Source organism: Musca autumnalis, unplaced genomic scaffold (genome assembly GCF_047663935.1).
Source record: "Musca autumnalis isolate F117 unplaced genomic scaffold, ASM4766393v1 scaffold_3, whole genome shotgun sequence".
Classification (NCBI taxonomy): Eukaryota; Metazoa; Arthropoda; class Insecta; order Diptera; family Muscidae; genus Musca; species Musca autumnalis.
In genome coordinates, this window is record NW_027411866.1 from 257401370 (window position 1) to 257418509 (window position 17140).

Below are 17140 nucleotides of genomic sequence, written 5' to 3' on the forward strand. Positions count from 1 at the left end.
TCGAGTATGCATATATTCATAATATACTTAAAGAACGAAACAAAAACTAACTAAGAAGACCCACTACCAACCTACCCACTCACTATACATATATAATCTCTTTAAACCTAAGTCGCCTGTAGTTAGTTCTTTTTCATGTAAATTATATACATACACAACTATACATAAATTTATTACAATATGAATACATATGTATATGCTAAATAATATCCCTACAATTAAGTAAAACAAACGAACGACGAAACACGATGCAACAGTTACACAAAAAATACATCCGAAGTGACTCACGGCAATATACATATAAGACCCCCGATTGTGATCTAAAGTGTGTAAACGTTTCACATATTTTTAAAAATTAAATTTTTTCCCTTTGATAAACTTAACCTCTCTTTTAGAGAAAACACTAATTTCAAGGTTAATTCCACTTCACTTCGGAACCTTTATCTTGGCTGAGACTATGTAGTTATGCAATGATTAACCCCCAGTTTTTGTAATAATTTTTATTCTTCTCACACGAATTGTCAAATTTTGTAGATCGATTTACTCGCTTTAGCGCAAATGTAGAGCGCTGATTTTTAAAAGAGGAATCATTAATGATATATGGAACGGGTATACGAAAAATTAGATGTGTATGTCATCTGGGGGCTGAGCTATGAATGCCTAAATTATTACGAATATAGACGAACGAACAAAAATAAGTTACAAAAACTGGGGGTAAATACATTATCTCGACTTATTTGAAATATATTGTATGAATTTGACAATTACAATCGACTGGATTTGCTAAACTAAGCATAGTCTAAACGGGGTATTTGTTGCTTTCGATGTATTTTTTAAGATTTCTGTTGCACCTTTAATATAATAAAATATAAATATAAAAAAATCCCCTAGCAAAACAAACAAACATTAGACAAAAAACTAAACAACATAAAATTGTAAGCCAAAATTTCCAATTGGATTAAAATTTATAAAAATACTATAACTTATTATTTAATATTAATAAATAAATAGGTATTTATGTAAGATTTTAATTAAGTATATAATGAATATAAGACAAAACAAACAAACAACTTTTAAATTAAATTATTTATAAACGCTTAAAACAACCATTCAAACAAAACAAACAAACCAACCCTAATGTAAAAAAATATTAGACTCTAATATACGCTTTTAAATAAATAAAAACATCCTAGTTATAAATAAAATAAACAAAAAACGATCTGACAACCTACAACAAAAAGAAAACTTGTCCAGAACCTAGAAGAAGAAAAGTATGGTAAAATGTGGGGTAGAGGGTCAATAAAGGTGTAACAGCTTACTGACAGTACGTTTACATTGATACAACCAAAAGATTTCAATTGCCAATATCAGGTAAATATGTATCGTTAATGATAATTTAATGGTTTTGGAATTGACAATTTATACCCTAGACAAACGGAGCATGAATATGCCCTCTCCCTCATATGAATATGAGCTCTTTTCTACGGTATTGTCATACTAAAATATCTAAATGCCTTTTAAATTCAGTTTGATTTTGCGCATTAAGAATGTGGATTATACACGAATTAATTTGAAATAAGACAGTTAATGCAAATTAACGCTGCCGTCTGTCTAGGCTATTAAATTCACAAAATCCACTACAATGTAAACGTACCCTATTTGTATATAACAATGTATTGGACTTTCCTTGGCCTTCCTACCACACCCCCTCAAAAATCGACGCAATGTGCAAACGGTTATAATCAAATTCTACTTTATTAGCTGAAAGTTTCTTTTTAGTATAAACCAAATTCAAATACAGTTTAAGGATTTATTCATTCTGTGGATAGATGGATCCTTTTTAGCGAAGCAACAAAAAAAACGAAAACATGAAAATGAAACGAATGAATGAATGCATGACAGATGATAGTAATACGTTAAATATTGCTGCCTTATTCCTTGTAAAAAAACGAAAAACAAAAATCTAAAACAATTACACTTGGACAGTCGCACAAACACTGACAGACATGACACACATACCAAACATTTTTTCGTTAATTCGCAAATCTTTCGATTTGTTTCCTTTTTTATTGTAATTATTTATTTTTTAATTTTAGGACATAATAAACAAGAACATTTACCAAACAACAACATTACCCACACACGCACCAACAACACACACACATACATTTCAATGTTGAAATTTAATCTATTGTATTTTTTCCTAATTCTATGTAATTATTCTTTCCAACTATTGAACTATTTTTTAAACAAGAAATGCTATTTGTCATTTTAACTCTTAGATAATTATTTCATTTTTATGTCGAAATTATTATAAAAAAGGTGTTAAAAGATAATGAAGAATTAAAAACCAACAAAAACAAAACTCATTAAAAAATAATTGAAATAAACGAAAAAATATTTAAAAACCAAAAATGTTTGTTTTATTTTAAAACACCGATTTACAATATTTTTTCTAGTATAGGGTTTTTATAACGTTGAATTTCAATTGTTGCTGGAAGTCTGTTAACGCAAAAAGTCAGCAAAAGAGAGCGATTCGAGAGAGGCATTTTGACAGTTCTTTCACTGAGAGTTTGCAAATTCTTGCTGGAAAAATTTCTCTAGCAAACATCTGTTTTTATTTTCTCGTTGATTTATGTTTGTGAAAAGTAAAAAACAATTTTATTGTGGAAATAGCATGCCTAATTGTATTGCTTTTTTGGACATGGTAGAACAAATACAAGGTAAAGTTAATACTACAACAAATACAACTCGAACAACAACCACAAAGGAATTTGTTTTTGTTTGTAAACCTTAGTGTCAACGTAAATGTAAACAAAACAAGGAAATGTCTATAAATTATTGGAATTTAAAAAACTAATATTTTTTCACATTTGATTGAATATTTTGGAAAACATGAATGAAAACTCGTTAGATTTCCAATTTGAATGTTTCCATATCATTCCACTAAATGCATAATTTCTCGCAGAAAGTAGAATACTTGCAAAAATGTTTCGGGTCGCTGGTAATTCATTGAAAAAAGAGAAGATGTTTCAATCATTTGCTTTTGAAAACAAAAAAGCACATGTTTATTAGGGCTTTATTCTTTTCAAGTTTAACAAAATACCACACATATTAACAAATATTGTACCGCGTCTATAAGCGATGTTTTAGTGTGCGGCATGTCGTTCGGACCTGGAGGAGGTTACATGTCAATGATATGAAGCCGTCTTTATGGGAAATAGTTTTTTTTTCCGATGAATAAATTTGTTCTTCAAAAATATATATCCCTAATATACATCGAACATAGAAATAAATACATAAAATGTCGAATGGAATTTGACACTAACACTACAACCCAGTTCAGTCAGCTGGGTATTGCTGCTACCTTTTCTTGTTCTACCATGTTTTTTGGAGAACAAAGTTGCAAATTGGGAAAAATCCTTTTTTGGGTAATTTTTTTTATTTATAATAAAATACAACATTTTTGCTTCCTTTGGGTCCTTCATTGGCGGACAAATTGTTCTGTTTTGGCAAAATCAGCTGATTGCTTGCTGGTTTTTGCTGCGAATGTGTCTGTTAACTTTTTGCAATTTTCAAGCAAAAGAGAATAAAAACTCCTTACTCTCTGAGAAAGTTCTTGCTGGAAAATTCCTGCTGGGAAAGTAACCAGACAGACCTAATCATACAGGAGCCCGCATCAGCCCAGCTGATGTACTACAAGCTGTCAAAAAAGTTGTAATTGAAAACACAAAATTAAAAAAAAAAATAAAAGAAAAATTATGAATTATTGATGGATTTTTGTAATAATGCGTTTATAAATACCTGCCTAACAAAATGTTGTTTAAATAATTTTTCACACAATTATTTCAACAAAATTTTGTTAGGCAGGTATTTATAAATGCATTATTACAAAATTCCATCAGTAATTCATTATTTTTCTTTTAAATTATTTTTTTTTTTTTTGGAAAACATTTTTGACGTTTCACAGTACTGAACTGGTTTTCGTTGTAGTTGTTGGCTGATGCATCTACCTGGTAATTGTGCCATGTGCAAAACTCAGCGTTGCTAACATTTTTCTTTTTGTTGTTTTTTTGGCAACGCGCAACTCAAAACTCAAAGTTATGCAAAAAACTACCCTTTCGGAGCGCCACGCCACGTACGTTTATACTATCTTTTATTATCATGATCTATGTATCCTAATTTGTTTGACAGATATTTTCACACTCTTGTGTGAAGGTAGATTATGTGACAAATACTGATTTTATTTATGATATGTTTTTAGATTATTTGTTAATTTTGTAACTTCAAATTTAAAAAGAATTTTGAGAATTGCACACAACAAGGATAACGTATTACAAATACCAAATATCTGGACTGACTGACATTAAAATTCAGAGTACACTTTTAGGCTTATGTTTAAGTAATATGTATTTCATGGTACAATAATACAGGTAGCATTATCATGCCAGCTGATGGTAACATAATGTGTCAATTGCATTGAATTGATGTCAAATTTTGACATCTTATGTTGCCAACAATTGTCGATGCGGCTACCTGTGTATTTGTACCATGATGTATTTGTTCCTTGTTTTAAAAGCCCTGTAGGAAGCAAGGGGTAATGTGTCGACATGCCACCACTTTGCCTACTATTATGGTGACAAATAGCCCATTTAGATAAGACTTCATTAGCCGGATTTAACACATTATCAGGTTTTATTTGCTAAATCCATCCAAAATCTATCAGATTTCCCATACAAAAATAAATGCTCCTATTAAGTGGATTTCTTTTAAATCTGGCATAAATCCTCGTATACAAAAAAAAAAAATACAAAAAGTTGCAAGATGGCACAAGAAACAAGGTAGATGCATCGGTGAATTGCTACACCAAATATAATTTAAAATGTAAACACATGGTAGAACAAATACAAGGTAAAGTTAATACTACAACAAATACAACTCGAACAACAACCACAAAGGAATTTGTTTTTGTTTGTAAACGTTAGTGTCAACGTAAATGTAAACAAAACAAGGAAATGTCTATAAATTATTGGAATTTAAAAAACTAATAATTTTTCACATTTGATTGAATATTTTGGAAAACATAAATGAAAACTCGTTAGATTTTCAATTTGAATGTTTCCATATCATTCCACTAAATGCATAATTTCTCGCAGAAAGTAGAATACTTGCAAAAATGTTTCGGGTCGCTGGTAATTCATTGAAAAAAGAGAAGATGTTTCAATCATTTGCTTTTGAAAACAAAAAAGCACATGTTTATTAGGGCTTTATTCTTTTCAAGTTTAACAAAATACCACACATATTAACAAATATTGTACCGCCTCTATAAGCGGTGTTTTAGTGTGCGGCATGTCGTTCGGACCTGGAGGAGGTTACATGTCAATGATATAAAGCCGTCTTTATGGGAAATAGTTTTTTTTTCTGATGAATAAATTTGTTCTTGAAAAATATATATCCCTAATATACATCGAACATAGAAATAAATACATAAAATGTCGAATGGAATTTGACACTAACACTACAACCCAGTTCAGTCAGCTGGGTATTGCTGCTACCTTTTCTTATTCTACCATGATGTAAACATTTGTAAACAAGGCGAAAAAATTAAATTTGTTTGATGTACAAAGTTGATTTTATGCCCGTAATTTCTAGCCCTAGGTAACCGGGTAGGTAGCTATCTATTAGTTATCTTTACCTATGCGTTTGGTAATTTCTATGTGCCATTTACCGAGGCGTGTAAATTTTGAAAACATGTGGTAACAATGATGATTTTCATTCATGATTTCAAAAAACATTGCCACATACAAGTGTTTTACAATTTTTAACACATTGGCAACGATCAACCAGGCAAAAGCCTTGGTGTAAGTAACACGGCCGTTTTCGACCCGGTAACGTTACCTATGGATTGAAATTTTGAAATTTTGCTTACACGGGGGATATCTATGAACTCATAGATAACTACGCGTAGAAATTACGGGCATTAATCAACCAAGAGTAATATTTACGATGTCTAAACTATAAAATAATTCGTTTATTTATTTTAGATGGGCAAACTGCTATAAAATAATTCTTTATTTGATCTTAAGTTAGCATTAGTAGCGTAATGCTTGGTTTACATTCACGAAATCCACTCGATTTCAACTTTCAAATCCATAGGTTAAAATCCAGATGAGATTTCATTTGACGTTTGAGCTATGGAATTGACAGTTGAAATCGAGTGGATTTCGTAAATGTAAACTTAGCATAATGTGCTAACATTTTCAGTATTAAACAATAAATTTGTAATTTCATTTATTAAATCTAGTGGAGGATTTATGGCTAGTATAAATGAGCTAAAAGTCAATACATTGTCAACAGATTGTCAACAATTGATCCTTTTACCTTAATACGATGAAGCATTGTCTATATTTACAGCTGATAGCCCAACGAAGCATCTTCTAATCTTTTAATGTTTTTTGTGAAAAATTAATAAAATATCGTGTATTTAACGATAATTTTAATAACAAAAATTATGAGCAAAGAAAATTATAAAAGACAAGTGAAAAACAGACAATTCTATAACAAAATACGAATCCATTTTAAACCCAAACCCACTGGGTTAATCCGGTTAAGTGTAACCGGGGTATTAACCGGATTAACCATTGGGTTTCAAGTGTCAATTCCATAGCGCAAACGTCAAATAAATCCTCATGAAGTAGGTTAATAGTACGGTTACACTATTACGTTGGCGTTTGTCTAGGGTATTACACCAAGGATTTTACCGAGTCAAAAACGTCCGTGTTACTTACACCAAGGATTTTACCTAGTTAATCGTTGCCAATGTGTTAAAAGTTGTAAACACTTCTATGTGGCAATGATTTTGCGAAATCATGAATGAAAATCACCAATATTACCACATGATTGCAAAATTTACACGCCTCGGTAAATGGCATGTAGAAATTACCAAACGCGTAGGTAAAGATAACTAATAGGTAGCTACCTACCCGTTTACCCAGACGTTGAAATTACGGGCATATGAAACTCGATCTAGAGCAAGCATGGTCACATTTGGGACGGCGGTGCCGATGATTTTCGAAAATGTACACGCAAAAAAGAACAAATGCTTTGATTTGTTATTGTTTTATAGCTTGCGTGAATACAAACTTACTACACTTCTTATACACTGTTATATCATGGTAGAACAAATACAAGGTAAAGTTAATACTACAACAAATACAACTCGAACAACAACCACAAAGGAATTTGTTTTTGTTTGTAACGTTACTGCCAGTTGTATTTGTAAACAAAACAAGGAAATGTCTATAAATTATTGGAATTTAAAAAACTAATAATTTTTCACATTTGGTTGAATATTTTGGAAAACATGAATGAAAATTCGTTTCATTTTTAATTTTTATGTTTCCACATCATTCCACTAAATGCATAAATTCTCGCAGAAAGTAGAATTCTTGCAGACAAGTTTGGGGTCGCTGGATATTCATAGAAAAAGGGGAAGCTGTTTCAATGTTTTGTTTTAGAAATCAAAGAAGCACATGTTTATTAGGGATTTATTTTTTAAATTTTAATAAAATACCTCACATATTAACAAACGTTGTATCGCCTCTACAAGCGGGGATTTACTGCGCGGCTTATCGTTCGAACTTGGAGGAGGTTACATATCATTGATATGAAGAAGTCTTTCTGGGAAATGTTTTTTTCCGAATGATATACATATTTTTTCTCAAAAAATATATGTCCCTAATGTACATCGAAATAGAAATAAATGTATAAAATGTCATATAAAATTTGACACTAACGTTACAACCCAGTTCAGTCAGCTGTGTATTGCTGCTACCTTTTCTTATTCTACCATGCTGTTATATGTTGTCAATATTTTGAATACATTTACATTTTCTCCGTTCTCTTTTTGGTCATGCGTGATCTAGAGGAACAATTTGATGCAATTTTTTCAATGTAATCACTCTAGTGTGGACCGGGACTAAATGGCACGAAAAATTATCAAACTCGTAGATAAAGATAACTTAAACTCAGTTTACATTTAACATGTTTTATAAAACATGCATCATTTAAGTTGTCAATTCCATGCAATATCTGTTAAATAAATGACGTAAACTCACAAAACACCTGTTGTAAGTGCAAGTGTAAAATGCATTTAATTGCTAGCTATCTACCAGTTTACCTAGGTGTTGAAATTGCGGGCATTAATCGTGGTTGTTAACAAGCTTTAATAAAAGTTATGTATGGTTACTTTCCCAGCAAGAACTTTCATAGAGAGTAATTAGTTTTTATTCTCTTTTGCAAGAAAACTGCAAAAAAACAGCAAAAAACGTTGGAAGTAGTGCAGTGCAGAGTCATGATTTCAATACATCTTTCGATGCAGTCCACACGGAGTTATGAAAAATGCACTCCGCTCGATACATTTTAGAAGCACTCGCTTATAGATCCCTAACCACGAATAAGCAATATATTTTATTTATTTTGGGCCGATCCGAGCTTAATGCTTACCCTGCGTTTACAAATGCCAGTATTGGCAAGACAATAGCAAAAATACAAACCTTTTTCACAAATACATTTACAAATTTTTAAATATGTATAGAGAAAAGTATGAATGTACTGGTGAAAATGGTTTGTAACTTTGCTATTGTCTTGCCAATACTGTCTGTGTGTAAACGCCTAGTTAAACTCATCTTAAGCCAAATAAAAAAGAAAATCACAAAAAAAAAGAAATTTTCCATTTTGCAACTTTGTTCACAAAAAAATTAATTATTTGCTATTTCCATGGTTTAATAAGAAAGGTTAGCCAAAGCTTTTTGTCAATTTAAATTTTTTCATTCGAGTATGCCTAAAACTTCAAAACAATAAAACCAACTGTGTATGTGTGTGTGTTGTTTGAATAATATGCCAAACAATTTTAAAAACAATCGAATTCAATGATTTTTAAAATTGTTTTTAGACCATTTGTATGGAAGAAATTGGTGAGATTTGCATTGAAACAATCAGTTTATCATATTCACAAATCGATTATGTGCAGAAAACTTAACTCTTCATTCATTTTTCGCGTTTTTTATAAAATGCTCAAAAAATGGATTGTAAACAAACCCACTTGTTGCTTTTATTTTGAAGTTTTAGGAATTCAAGAAAAACAAGGGTTCTATAGATTTTTTTCATTTAAATCTACCTCTTTACTTATACTATGGCTATTTCCACAATAAAATTTTTTTCAATTTCCACAATGCCCTTTAAATTCAGTTCTATTTTGTGCATTAAGAATGTGGATAATGCACGAATTAATTTGAATTAAGGCAGTTAATGCAAATTAACGCTGCCGTCTGTCTAGGGTATAATTTCGTTAAATTATTTCATTGAAATATTTCTAGTGTGGACCGGCCACTCGATTTGGTTTATTGTTTTGATTCTCGTGTTTATCGTTGAATCTCTCATTTCCTTGGTTCTATTTATTTCGTTTTTGCAATCCATGGCCTCTTTGTTTTGATTCTGAATCTTTATCGTTTGTTCTTCTTTCGTTTCAGAGATGCCATATCGACATCATAAGTTACCCATGCCATCATTCGAATGGGTGTTTCGAAGCGTCACTTCTTATTTTGTTCGTTTTATCAATATTAATAAATAATTTAAATACAGCAAGCAATGGACAACAAATTAACACGCTATGAGAAAATTGCTTTCCTTGGTGAGGGTCAAGTAAGTACTCCCTGCCGGTTTTGTTGAATTTGCGAAAAAGTAAAGCATCCCTTTCGTTCTCCCATAGTTTGCCACTGTTTACAAAGCTCGTGATACAATTACTGAACAAATTGTCGCTGTGAAAAAGATTAAGATTGGAAGCCGTGAAGAAGCCCAGGATGGCATAAATCGCACAGCATTGAGAGAAATCAAATTGCTGCATGAGTTACAACATGAGAACTGTATAGGATTGCTTGATGTCTTTGGCCACAAATCAAATGTGTCGTTGGTATTTGATTTTATGGACACCGACTTGGAAATCATCATAAAAGACCCGAAAATTATTCTTACCCAAGCCGATATAAAAGCTTACATGGTGATGACGCTTAAGGGTTTAGAATATTTGCACATGAATTGGATATTACATCGAGATTTGAAACCCAACAATTTACTAGTCAATTCTGAAGGCATTTTAAAAATTGGTGATTTTGGTTTGGCGAAGTTTTTCGGCTCTCCATCACGCATTTATACACATCAAGTTGTGACACGTTGGTATCGTGCTCCTGAATTGTTATTTGGTGCTCGCCAGTACGGAACTGGTATAGATATTTGGGCTGTGGGATGCATCTTAGCTGAATTGTTGTTGCGAGTGCCCTTCTTAGCTGGTGATTCTGATTTAAATCAATTGACGAAAATATTCCAGGCTTTGGGTACTCCGACAGAAGAGACATGGCCTAATATAAGTAAATTGCCAGATTATATGCAATTTGTGCATTTTCCTGGTGCGCCGCTCTCTGAATATTTTACTGCAGCCCCTGATGATTTGATACATTTAGCAGAAAAATTGCTAGCTTTGGATCCACAGAAACGTTGTAATTGTACTGAGGCTTTGGAAATGCCATATTTTAAAAATAAACCAGCGCCAACACTGGGGCACAAATTACCTTTGCCCAGTTCGAATAAACAAAATGCTGATGAGAAACCTAATTTGAAGCGGAAAATAATGGATGCCATTGAGGGAGTGGGAAATCCTAAGAAACTCATTTTTTAATGTAAGCAATTTATTTTTGAAACAATGTTGATTTCTTCTTTTTCTCAGTTAGCTCATTTCTCTAAGAATGTTATCATCCATTCCTTCAACGAATTAAAATATCGTTTTCGTTTTTATTACAATGTTCTAAATAAATAAAAAAATGATGAAAATAAATGATTTGTTATTAATACCACCCGATTAATTACACTGTGACACAAAATGGAACTCAAAGTCTGGGGGGTGGAAAATTCATTTTTGAAATTAAAGTCCTTGGTGAGTATATGAATAACTTAAAAGGAAATTGTCACCATAGCTGATGACTTTTTTATTTTTCCCCAATAATACATGGGAAAATAGCTCTATATGTCTGTTTGGCTTTGTTGTAGCTTTGTTTAGCGATGGCATGTCTTCAGTCAAATCGATTGACGAATATTTTTATAGAACATTTTTTTTTATTTAAATTTATTCATTTCAAAGCCAAGCCACATGGCCATATGTGGCTAGTATACTACAATCAATACATAGTTTGAAAAGATTAAATAACTTATAATAATTTTGCTCTGTTCCAAATCTGCAAGAAGCTACTAGTTTTTACTACGATAACATTTTTTCCTTTATGTTATCGGACAAAATTGTAAAAATTAGTAGATTCTTGCATTTCTGGAACAGACCATATATGGATAAAAAAAGTTAAATTGAATACAAACTACATTTATAATACAAAAATTTAAATACAATTTATAGTATGAATAACTAAAAATGTAAATGACAACTACTCTAACTGTAAATTTCATTATAAAAATGTTACTAATTAATAAATTCATTTACATTGTGTAAAATTCATTCAAAATTGTGTAAAATTCAACTACTCATATTTGATTCTTCTAACTCACTTCCTTTTCGCCCTTTATTTCTTGAACCGTAGTAAAAGTACCACAAGATCAGATTTTTCAAAATTCAAATATCCTACAAAAATGTTGTTTTTGACATTTACCCGGACTTGGTTCAGAATAAACCCAGCTGGCATTTGGAAGATTGTGTTTTTTTTTCAAAAATCACATTGCGGAGTCTTTTTAAGGTCCTTTTTTTATGATCAGTAGACAGCGGAATTTTATGCAACCCCTATTTTTAGTCCGATTCATGTCAAATTTTGGGACTGGCTTCTGATTAAATTGCAATCGAAACATATGTATATACATATCCAAAATGCATAAATTTTTGCATATGCAAAATTTATGCATTTTACATAGTTTTTATGCAACAAATATTTCAATAATAGGTACAAAAATGTTTGTATGCACAATTTTTCTGTTTAAAATTCTTTTCAGACAAGTCAATAAAATAAACCACAGCCTCAATCTTCAAAATACCGAAAATCGGGAGGGATCTATATGAAGACGTGGACCTATACCGACAAATTTCAGATGGAAAGTTGTATACCCCCAAGGAAGACTTAATACCAAATTTTAGTCATTTCGGTGGGATATTGAGGCTACAACTTTAAAAATACCGAAAATCAGGAGGTACTGATCTATGGGGGCTATATGAAGACGTGGACCTATACTGACAAATTTCAGGTGGAAAGTTTTATACACCCAACAAAGACTTTATACAAAATGTCAGCCATTTAAGTGTGATGTTGAGGACACAACCTTCAAAATATCGTAAATCGAGAGGTACCGTTCTATGGGGGCTATATGAAGACGTGGACCCACGCGGAAAAATTTCAGCTGTAAAGTTTCATATCCCTAACGAAGATTAATACCACATTTCACCAATTTCGGTAGGAATTTTAGACCACAAATCCTTGTATATATTTTTGCATATGCTCATTTTATGCAAATATGTATGTCAAAATATGCAAACATGTCTGGGCCTGATTCGTTTTATTTTGTGGTAAAGGGAGTTTCTGTCTAATCAGATTTTCTTTACGACCATCCTAACCATATATGCATTTGCATAGGATTCCGCTGTCTAATGATCAGAAAGGGACTCGAAAGTGACTGCACCACAAATGTGTAGCAATCACAAATAAATCATTGAGGCGTTTAAAATGTGACTATTATTTTTCATTTTGATCATGTGAAGATTAAAAAATGCTTAATCAGAAAAGGGTCGTGCAGATGTTTGAAAAGTGACTGAATTATGTATCTTCCTATCATATTTGGAACAGCTAGGTGATTAAACACTGATTGTTTCGTTTTTTTTTCAAACATAACGTTGTATACAATCAACAAAAAAACCTTCTATGTTCACTCTAGTGATTGAGTGAAACAAAGCATTTATTCGTGTAGGGACCTCCTTGGCTCATCTCCCCTCCACTTTTCTTAACAATTGTTAAGTGAAGTACAGTGGTTAATGGCTATGATTAGGGAGTATATATTTGTATTTCCATGAATTCCTTTGATAGTCATTAATTATAGTACGCATAGTATTTATGTATAAATTTTTATTTATGTATTTTTTTTTTTAATTTAATTCTTAACTTCTAAGTTCTTGAATGTTTGGATATTGTAGTACGATAACACTATGCAACACTGAAAATGCAAACAACTTCTAGTATGCATTTTTTGAAAGTACATATTTAGACTACAAAAACCCTAATAGGGTTTTGTCCTGTCAGATCTAGTTCGGATTTTATGGCCTCATCTAAACCGGGCTAAATCTACACTTTTTTGCATTTATAAGGCTTTTATCTCAGAAACGAATAGGAATTTAGCCTTGCTGTCTTTAGCAATATTGTAGCCCTAAACTTGTAGAACTTATGTTTTGAAAAAACCACATAAGAAAAACTCCATCTAGGACATCAAAATCTATAAAATATAGAAAATTTTACATAATTGCTGAAATTCTGGTCAGTATCGGCTAAACTATTGGGAGTTGAACCAAGTAACTTTTTGCAAAATTCTTCCAAATAAAGTTCTCAACAATTCTTTAGAACATTCTGAAATTCTTCATGTTATTTCAGCGGTATTTTGCATCATATCTTTTACAACACGTATTTCAAACACAGTTCAGAACAACAGTTTATTCTCGCATTTCGGATGTCACTACATTATTGACATTTTTATTAAATCGTCGTTGAAAATTTTACTGAAAACAACGGCATAGAGGCATTTTACAACAATGAAATGCTCTGATAAGTTGTGTATTACATTCCAGGGAATATTTTTCCAAAGGAAAATCGTCAGAAAAAATTAACGGTTTTGGAGATACGGTGCGAAATGTATAAAAATTGTGAATTTTTTGCATATATTTTGATATTTGAGGCAATAACTGTATTTTTTCGAGTTCATTATTTCTCCAAATATTTTATTCTTGTCCTTATCTACAAATTTGCTTCAGAGGTCAGAAGAAGATTCGCATTGGTTTTGGAGATATAGCTCCGAATTTTTATTAAAAACTGAATATGTAACCATGTTTAGATGGGCCATAAAATCCGAGCTGGATCTGACACAACAAAACCCAACTAGAGTTTCTTGTCGTTTGGGTCTGTACTTTCAAAAAATCCTCAGTTCGAATTGTTTGCACAAGATCGCCTTAAAAATATTGCACAGTGTAATGTACATAAGTTATTGGTCATGTTGGCTTTTTTATATTACAATTGATGAATAAATGAAATGAAAATAAAATGAAAAAAAAAAACACCAATAAATTGAAATTGGTCGATTATAGATAGCAACCCAACTCCAGTTGCGCTGCCCACAGCAAATTTAATAATATAATTTTCTATTTCTGCATTAAAATTTATAATTTTGTACAACTAATGGGTACTTCACACGATATGTATTTTACATATGGGTTGTCACTTTGCGTATACATTTTGTATATAAAAATTGACAACCCATATGTAAAATACATATCGTGTAAAGTACCCATAAAGCTGTGTTCCTTTACTTACCTAAGGTTACCATTTTTAACCTGCAAAGCGTTCCTTAACCCCGAAAAGTGGCAAAACTGGAAGCAATTTTTAAGAGAGTGAGAGTAGAGAGAGAGCGAAAATGGCTTTCTCTTCTACCACAGGCTACCAGCAAAATTTCTGCAGGTAAAAAATTGCTGAACTGATTTTTCGACTTTTGTTTGACGATTATTTCACAATAGGTGTGTCTTTTTACGTGATAATTTGTAATAATTATTACGAAATGTTACTAAATGCTGTCTTTTTACACAAAAGTTCAGTAAAAGAGAGCGAAGTGAGAGAACAAGTTTGACAGTTGTTTGCTGAGAAATTGCTAAAAGTTGCTGAAAGAATTTTTCCCAGCAACCTTTAGCAAGTTCGATCAGCTGTTTTTTAATCATTTGGAAATGGTCAGCTGCTCAATGTTTATCTTATTTTTTGTGGAAAAATACTATAAATATTACGACTCAGGTTTATTTATTGATTATTTTATTAATATATTAATTATTTTTTTATTTATTTTGCTTAAAATTGAAGAACTTTTTCATTGCTTTGGAGTTATTTTTTCTTTCATGCATTGCCGCCAATGTTTGTTACGTGTCCCTTTTTGTCTCGGCTAGGAGATGTCCTGACAAACGCCGACTAACTCTGCCGACTCTCTGAGGGCAGGTTCCATCCCGACATCTCAAGCCCAGGAACGTAAACAATCAAAAATAAACAGGGATAACTGCTGCAAACTACATCTAACATTAACCTATCCCATCACAACACCAAAAACCCCAAACATCGGGGTCCTTTAGCCGCCCACCCTACCATGATCATCAGCTCCAATCCCCTTTCCTGATGACCCCTATTCCCGCATTTCACCACACCACTTACCTTTCCTTCACCACCTCCTTAATAATGCTTTAACACCTCATATTTTCTATCATCAAAACATCAAGTCATATTTTATTTTTTAATAGTGTAAAATTAATATTATCCTAAAAGCTAACAAATTTCTTTATTTTATATTTAGCAGATCAAGTAATCTCTAAGTGTAATATAAAAAAAATTAAAATAAATAAAAATGTATTATTAAAATAAATCAATCTCTCTTTTTTTTCTAAGTCCTTATGCCTATTTTTTTGTCAAAACATTTAATTAATTAAACGATCGGTCTATAGACCAGTTAACAGATCACTTTAATGTCTTTAATCGTCCTTAGGACCAAATCAAAATCAATATCCAAAAAGGATTACTTAAAACAAAAGACTCAACAGACAAGCACAATGTTTCTGAGTACCTAACCCACCCTAATGTCGCAAAAAAAGAGCTCTTTTCTATCAAGGGACTACTAAGGGGGTCTAACAATCAGATTCACGAAAGCTTGCTCTATAGCAAATTATGAAATAATGTCCAAATAAGGATCAAATAAACATTAAATTGACGTACCTATTTAGCTTGAAAAGTTGAAACAATTAACAAATTTAAAAAAAACAAAATTAACAAATAAATATAAATATGTCTATAAAAATATATAAAGAAATAGGATAAAAATTTAAAATAAACTAAATATACTAATAAAGTCAAATATAAATTGATTAATAGTTGATTAAAATTTAGGTCCAATAGCTTTTTCTCATGATGGACAAAGATCAATAGTTAAATCTGGCCGGATATTTCCGTCACCAGGTTTTTGTAATTAAAAGTAGTTTCTTCTTCGATCAATCAATTTTCACCGTCAATTGGGACCTTTTTTGGATTAGTATATGTGCACATAATTTTCTTATCTTTTTGAAGCAATTCCAGAACACGGTGGTGGTAATAAACGGTGTGGAGACTTTTCTGTAGAAAATGGAATTTGCTGTCTCCAATAAATTATTTGGTGCTGAGCTTGGATGCGACGAGTGGAGACTCAATTTGTCGTTCCGGATTTTGCCCATAGATGGTACTGGCAAATATAGGTAATGCAGTATCTTACCTTATTTTTCCCTGGATTATTTGGGTGTGTGGTTGTAGTGTCACTATCGCCTACAAGATATCGCTATCTGTCCACGAACCTGGCTTCGACCTGGCAAACCCAAAAAGGTTTAATTAAATAAACTGCCAAATACTCTTTATTAACAATAATTTTTGTATACCTTCTGAGTTTGTCGAAGTATATTTAATAAACTGGCTCGCTTAGACTTTCACCACTCTAAAACAGGGATTATCCCACACTCGTAACCTACGTTAAACACTCATTAATCACTTTTATGTCACATTTTGTATTCTTGTATTTTGGAATCTTTACCTTTATTCTCAATAAAACAGTCTTTAGATATATAATATTTTCTTCACTGCTAAACTGTTCAAAACTGTTGACTTTATCAAGGAATAAAAACGCTTACTAGCTCAACACCACTGAAAAACTAACCTTTTTTCCCATTTTTACTCTCTTTTATAGGTTCGTGAGAGAAAATGGCCTCTTTCCAAGTCGCGACATATTGAAATTACCCTAGATTTGTCCTTTTTTTTCTACCATCAGTCATCCCCTTCTCGGTTTG

General features: G+C 31.8%; 1 protein-coding gene and 2 long non-coding RNA genes across 3 annotated transcripts in view; 1 reads left to right on the forward strand and 2 right to left on the reverse strand.

The window, feature by feature from the left end:
- LOC141399392 (uncharacterized) overlaps positions 1 to 14627 on the reverse strand; it is a 132375-nt gene extending 117748 nt beyond the window's left edge. The window contains exon 1 of the long non-coding RNA XR_012411835.1: positions 14616 to 14627. This is a non-coding gene — a long non-coding RNA (uncharacterized lncRNA). The remainder of the gene's footprint in view (positions 1 to 14615) is intronic.
- On the forward strand, positions 9525 to 10888 carry Cdk7 (Cyclin-dependent kinase 7). Its single transcript, XM_073973571.1, has 2 exons — positions 9525 to 9702; positions 9770 to 10888. Exons 1-2 carry the CDS (start codon positions 9649 to 9651, stop codon positions 10730 to 10732), a joined length of 1017 nt encoding a protein of 338 aa, XP_073829672.1. The 5' UTR covers positions 9525 to 9648; the 3' UTR covers positions 10733 to 10888.
- Positions 14628 to 15204: 577 nt separating the features above from the next.
- LOC141399391 (uncharacterized) lies at positions 15205 to 16989 on the reverse strand. The gene is made up of 3 exons (XR_012411834.1): positions 16888 to 16989; positions 16736 to 16821; positions 15205 to 16665 (listed from the first exon to the last, which is right to left on the reverse strand). It is a non-coding gene; the product is annotated as an uncharacterized lncRNA (long non-coding RNA).
- Positions 16990 to 17140: the final 151 nt, after the last annotated feature.